The following is a 6,512-nucleotide window of genomic DNA, read 5'->3' as shown; positions in this document are numbered from 1 at the left end:
CGGTGCAGGCCTTTGGCAGTGTGGTGGAGCTAGATGAGCTCTTTAAGGTCCCTTCCAACCCAAACTAGTCTGGGATTCTGTGCACGGCCTTGATGGCACTTGAGCAATTGGACATAAGATCCTGAAGCATCACACACATCTGCAACTTTGCAAGACAGACTTCACAGAACCACAGGCTGGATTCGGTTGGAAGGGACCTTAAAGCTCATTCAGTTCCAACCCCCTGCCACGGGCAGGGATACCTTCCACTAGAGCAGGTTGCTCCAAGCCCCTGTGTCCAACCTGGCCTTGAACACTGCCAGGGATGGGGCAGCCACAGCTTCTCTGGGCACCCTGTGCCAGTGCCTCAGCACCCTCCCAGGGAAGAACTTCTGCCCAAGAGCTCATCTCAATCTCCCCTCTGGCAGATTAAAGCCGTTTGCCTTGTCCTTTCTCTACAGGCCCTTGTCCAAAGCCCCTCTCCAGGTTTCTTGCCAGCCCCTTTACAGCAGCTGTCTGAATGTCAGAGGCTCGTCCCTGCTGTAGGAACTCACAGATGTGTGCTTGGGAAAGGTGTAAACATGAGGATTGCCCCATTCCTGGGGGAGTGGGAGTGCAGCAGATCAGGCTTGAATGCCAGCCCGTGCTCTGGTTCCTGGGTGTGGCAGATTTCTTCCTGCACTGATACCATCTAGCTCTGTTCAGACACCTTTGTCGAGGGGGAAGGAACAGAGGATTCCTGAAATTGTTTACACAGGAATGCTTGTTGAGAGGTTTGGCTCTGTGCTGGCTGAAGCCAATGCTTCTGAGTGCCTTAAATACTTCCCATACGGACCAGTTGCGCTTTCAGCTTAGCTGTGTAGGGCTGGTTCCTTCTGCTGCAAGCTGGTCAAGTTTCACAGCCCTGCATGCATCTTGGGTGTTACATTGCAGTGGTGCTGGGATGCAGATAACTGCTGGAGGTGGGGAGTGCAGGGGGGTGGTAGTTTCATACCTGGCACATTGGCACGGGAGAACTTGAGTTTTAAATACTCCCTTTTTAAATAGTTGTCTCTGCAGTGAAGTTTCCTCCTTCAGCCACAGCATCTGTTCTCATGCCAGTGTTTGTGGGTCGTGGGGAAGATACTATCTGGTGTTTCTAGTACATGAGAGCAGTGGGTGGAGAGAAGAAAGGGCTCAGCCCTGTTGAGCGAGTGGGAGGAAGAAAGGTGCTCTGCCTCCTCCTCCTCCTCTTCCTCCTCCACAGGTAGGGTCCATACATGCAGCACTGCCCACCCAAACCAAACCACACAGGTCACTTCTTCAGGGACAGGGCAGCGAGGCTGTGAGTCTGGCCACTCATGTGAAGTATAAAAAAGAGAGAGTAATTACGAAGCCAAAGCTGAGACACTGATGGATTTCACTTTCCAGTTTCTGATGTAACTATTTAAGTCTGTGCATGTTTCCCTCCACGCCTCTAAGACAGTAACTTGTTTTAATGAAGAATAAATGTGACCACGTTTTCAAAGCATCTGGCTTCAGATGACTGCTGTATGAATCCTTCTGGGGGTTTGTGAATGGGTTTTTGGGGATTGTGTTCATTCCTCCCACCCTGTTACTACCATGGCAGGATACTTCACTGCACTTATCTTTTAATCTGCATTTTGAACTGCATGTTCATGGCATTTACAGTGCCTTGTCTCAACTGGGTGGTGTGTGAAGAGGTTTGAGCAGTGTGGGAATGACACAGCAGACACACATTCTGGCATTCCCAATATAGCTGCTATCACTGGCCCTGGTGTCTGCTGAGGACAGAGTATCACATTGCCCTGATCAGTTGTTCAGCTCCTCTGGCTGCCAAGCACACTGTGTGTGCTCTTGCCTGTGTGCAGGGACTAGTAAGTGAAACAGGTTTGTTTTTTCTGGTAGAAAATGGTTTTCTGATTCAAATGTGAAGATGCCACCAGAGAGCTCAGCCCAGCGAGTGATGACCAGGCTCCGGGTCATGCCTCAGCTGACTTAACCATCACAGGGGATCAGTTATACAAATGATCTTGCTGAGATAGAGGCTTACTTCATTCAAGCTGCCCAAACATGGATGTTCCTGTGAGAGCCATAAACTGAGCTTCCTGTTGATTATCTTGTCCATCAAAGCAGTAATTTGACGTAAAAAGAAATTATTAGAGCAGCTTTAAACTGGGGCTGAGGTTACAGAGACACCTGAAATCTGTTAGCCTGGAGATCACACAGATGAGTCAGCATCAGCATGACCAGCATGGCCAAGGCTGGAGTGGAGGTTGGTGGAGCACAGTGCTCTTCTGTAATAAACACAAAACTACTGCTGTTGAATTGTTGGATTCATCACACCCCCGCTGGAGCTTTTCTTTAGAGGACAAATCTGTTGATTCTCCTACAGGCTCACGATGAAGTCTGCCCTGAATTCCCGCTGACTTGCGAAGGCTGTGGGAAGAAGATCCCAAGGGAGAAGGTACCCCCCCGCGTGCTGGTGACCTGTGTGCTGTGGTGGGGTTTGGAGCTCTGACAGGCTGCCAGTGGTGTTCTCGGAGCAGGGAGGGAAATTGGGACCATTGACTAGGAAGTGGAGTGTGTAAAACAAGTGGTGGCTGTTGGTACAGATGTGACCTTATACAAGGCTCAGAATGCTGGTTGGGTGTGAGAATGTGACTCATGGTGCGTGTAGTTGAGTCTTAGTGCTGCCAAGGCCACCTCCCTTGGTGCAGTGTGTTTCCCACATCTGGGTGCAGAGACTCCATGGGAAAAGCATGCTCCTGGGCTTAAGGGGTACTTATGTCCCATGTAAAGCAGCTGTATCATCCACAGCTGCAGATATGCAAAGGGAGCCCATCTCCAGCCAAATGAATTCATTTCTAGTGAATGGTGTAATGGGATCTGTGCTACTGGCTTCTGGGCAAGGCTCAAAACCCAGAAATCAAGGGTTTGGGAAGCATCTTCAAAAAGCACCTTCAAAAATTCATGCAAAACTCTCCTGCCTGCCATGGGCAAAGGTTTTGAGTAGCACTGTTGTAAAAGGCCCTTGTAGCAGGGCAAGGGGGACAGAAGCATCAGAAAGATGAGCAAAGAGTTCTAAATGGGGAGGTAATGAAGGGCTTTGTGTTGGGGTCTTGGGATACAGATCTGCTGCTCTGCAGGCTGGGGCTGGAGCCCAGCAGAGGCTATCCAGGCTTGTAGGATTCCTGTAGGACTCCAGCGGGCGATCTATCCTGAGTTTAATATTTAACTCCTTCTTCTAGCTCTCTCCAAACTTCAGTTGATTAGCTGCAGTGTTGTAATTCTGGGTAACCTGACTCATTAAACAAGCCAGATGGATCTAGAAGCTTTTAAGAAAGTGGTTTAAAAACAGTTTTAATCGACATCTATTGTAGCAGATGTAGATGTTAAATGTGGAATATGGTGGTTGTTCAGAACAGACCACCTATAGGATGATGAGAGGTGTATCAAACCCAAGATGTGCCAGTGCTTGTTAGCATTAATCATGCTTTGTGTGGGAACCCAAACGAGTCATCTTGGCAGCTGGGGGGTTCTCTGTCACTTCTTTGTAGCAATACCCACTCTTGGCCTCGGCTCTTCTGGAGACAAGAGTCTGTAGAGAAAGGACAAGGGGAATGGCTTTAACCTGCCAGAGGAGAGACTGAGATGAGCTCTTAGGCAGAAGTTCTTCCCTGTGAAGGTGCTGAGGTGCTGGCACAGGGTGCCCAGAGGAGCTGTGGCTGCCCCATCCCTGGCAGTGTTCAAGGCCAGGTTGGACAGAGGGGCTTGGAGCAACCTGGTCTAGTGGAAGGTGTCCCTGCCCGTGGCAGGGGGTTGGAACTGGATGAGCTTTAAGGCCCCTTCCAACCCAAACCAGTCCAGGATTCTGTGATTCTTCACGGCAGTGGTTAGACAAGAGGCAGGTGAGGTGTGGTGTCCTTGGCACCCTGGCGAGGGAATGCTGGACCCAGCAGAGCCTCTTCCCTTGCACAGCTGGACCTGCAGTAAGTGCTTTAAGTGCTCAGACAGGACCAGTGGGAAGTTTTTTGTTCTCAGATTTATAATGCTCAGCTGGAAGCTGTGGCATGTCCCAGCAAGGGTTACATGAAGTCTACAAATCTAATAGGTGTCTGCTTCACAGGGTCATTCTTAATCCTCCCCTTTCTCTGTCGTCAGTGAAGCTTGTTCAGCATCCCTAACATGTACCTGTGCTGGTTGCGTTTTCTTTCTTGCATATGGGGGCAAGAAGTGAACCATCAAGAGAAAGAAAGTTTCCTTCCAGGTGCCAGTACTAGATTTATATTACAGTGAAAGTCATACCTGATGGTAGACAGTGTCCATGTGTAACCATGCACTTGGGCAGTGAGTAATTAGTGATGTCTTGGGTGTTCTTGAGATCACCTCTGTTTCCTAAACACCAGCAAGATGGAGAGGGAGCTACTGGGGACACAGAAGATCTAACATTGCCTTCCTTCCTTCCTTTCTAGTTTCGGGACCATGTGAAGAGTTGTGGCAGATCTAAAGTGCCGTGCAGATTTGAGGTTGTTGGATGTGCTGAGGTGGTAAGAGCTCATGTGTTGATGTTCATCTTGGGGCGTGTTTTCAGTTCCAATGTTAATAACCTGCAAACTGCTGTTGCCCAAACTGTTACAGATGCTTGCATTCAGATATTGGAACAAAGTGGTGTTTCAAACCCTTTCAAATGAAGCTTAACATCATTTGCTGTCCAAGAGTTCAGGTATCCAGAGAATGAGATCACTGTGGAAGGAAACCTGTTTTTTGAGGAACAGCCCAAGTGCTTTGCTGCTCTGGGGGTTGTGCTGCTTTCAGCTCTAGGCACAGGACTGGGGCTAGGCCATTGTTTCTCCAGCTCCTACTGGTGATGTTCATACAAATCCCTCCTTGGAGGGATTATACAAGGCTTTGTCCTTTGTTGCTGTTAAGTACATCTGACAGAGCCCTTGTGGGGAGTACCAGAGGAAGGCAGAGCAGAGCAGTGGGGAAATGTTAAACATCCTCATTGTATGTGATCAGCATCTCTAAGACTAAACAAAAACCCAATCCCCAAACCAGTTTTCTTAACCATCTTTCTTTGGGCTTTACACTTTATAATTTAAATCTTAGGTTGTGCCCTTGAGAGGAGGAATTTGTTGTGTGTATGGTGGCAGCGTAGGGTGAGCTTGCTGAATGGGGGATGTATTTCTCTTCATGTAGGTGGAAAAAGAAGAGCTGCTAGAACATGAAAGGAAGTGCTTGGCAGAGCATCTCTACATGCTGCTGAGTTTTGTGCTCAGCCTTAAGGCTGGGGCTGGAGACCTGAAGCCCCTTCCTGCCCTTTCCTCATCGCAAAGTGCCCCACTACTGGCAGAAAACTCAGAGTCAGAGGTTTCCAGGTCCTTGGAGCTCCTGGGAAGATGTGAGGCCCTTGAGAGGAAAACTGTGACCTTTGAGAACATTGTCTGTGTGCTCAATCGGGAGGTAGGAAGTTTTTTTGTCTCTGACAGCCGAAGCCTACAACCGGCAGCACCAGCTGGACCAGAAGAAGATCGAAACGCTGAGTAACAAGGTGTGTAAGCACTGGCTGGGGCTTCCCAGCACCCTGAGCAGAGGCTTTTTCTGTTTCCTTTCCATGTTACTAGCAAAGCTTCACCACCCAGCCCTGAAACTCCGCAGATCCAAAGGGCAGGACTAAAATGTCACCTGTGCCTGTGCCCAACCCTCAAAAGACTCCTGGAAAAGACAGGGATTGAACTGACAGGTATAAAACATTCAGATCTCTGCTAGTAATGGAGTTGTGCAGACACTGCGATGTTGTTCCCTGGTGAGGTCTTCAATGAGAGACAGATTCACTGGATCTCTCTGGATCTGAGGCTGCTTCTAGACCTTGCAAAAGGAGTGTAGTCATTAGTGCTGCACTGCAGCCCTGTGGCAGGCATGGTCTTGGAGGTGTGAGGAAGCTGTCCCCACCAGCATGCTCCAGCACAGTCCCTGCTGAGCACTGCCAGCGGGGAGCTGTGCACTTTGCAGTGTACCTGTGCTCTCTCAGCAGGGGAGCTGCCAGAACTGGTGTGATCCTGTTAGCCAGGAGTGACTGACCCTCTGCAGACTTTGTGGGCTGGGTGTAGGTTCTTCTCAGTCTAGCTTTGCCAAAGTGCTCAGTTGCTGGTTCCCCCCCAGCACTTCTTGTGCTGCTCAGGTAACAGAGCTGCTCAGTCCACTCACTGTGGGAGTTTCAAGCTCAAGCACTGAGTTGTATCAATGGAACTTCTCCAGAGTGACAGCGCTCAACAGGGAGCTTCAGTGAATCACCTTCTGATGCCAGGTTTCTCCCTCCTGTGATCACTGTCAGTTCTGAGGAATGGCTCACACTGAAGAGTTGCCCTGAAGGGGATCACAGAATCCCAGACTGGCTTTGGTTGGAAGGGACCTTAAAGCTCCTCCAGCTCCAACCGCCTGCCACAGGCAGGGACACCTTCCACTAGACCAGGTTGCTCCAAGCCCCTGTGTCCAGCCTGGCCTTGAACCCTGCCCGGGATGGGGGAGGC

General features: G+C 49.7%; 1 protein-coding gene across 1 annotated transcript in view; it reads left to right on the top strand.

Moving 5' to 3' along the window:
• The window catches only part of TRAF2 (TNF receptor-associated factor 2), a 20,483-nt gene that overhangs the window by 9,049 nt on the left and 4,922 nt on the right, over positions 1 to 6,512 (top strand). The window contains 4 exon segments of the mRNA XM_010009851.1: positions 2,375 to 2,446; positions 4,455 to 4,529; positions 5,182 to 5,457; positions 5,459 to 5,533. Of these exon segments, the coding sequence (XP_010008153.1) occupies positions 2,375 to 2,446; positions 4,455 to 4,529; positions 5,182 to 5,457; positions 5,459 to 5,533 (498 nt within the window).

This window comes from Nestor notabilis, unplaced genomic scaffold (assembly GCF_000696875.1).
Source record: "Nestor notabilis isolate BGI_N333 unplaced genomic scaffold, ASM69687v1 scaffold5622, whole genome shotgun sequence".
In the NCBI taxonomy this organism is placed as follows: Eukaryota; Metazoa; Chordata; class Aves; order Psittaciformes; family Psittacidae; genus Nestor; species Nestor notabilis.
The sequence above is the reverse complement of the archived record's forward strand: the minus strand, read 5'-3'. Positions and strand labels throughout refer to the sequence as shown.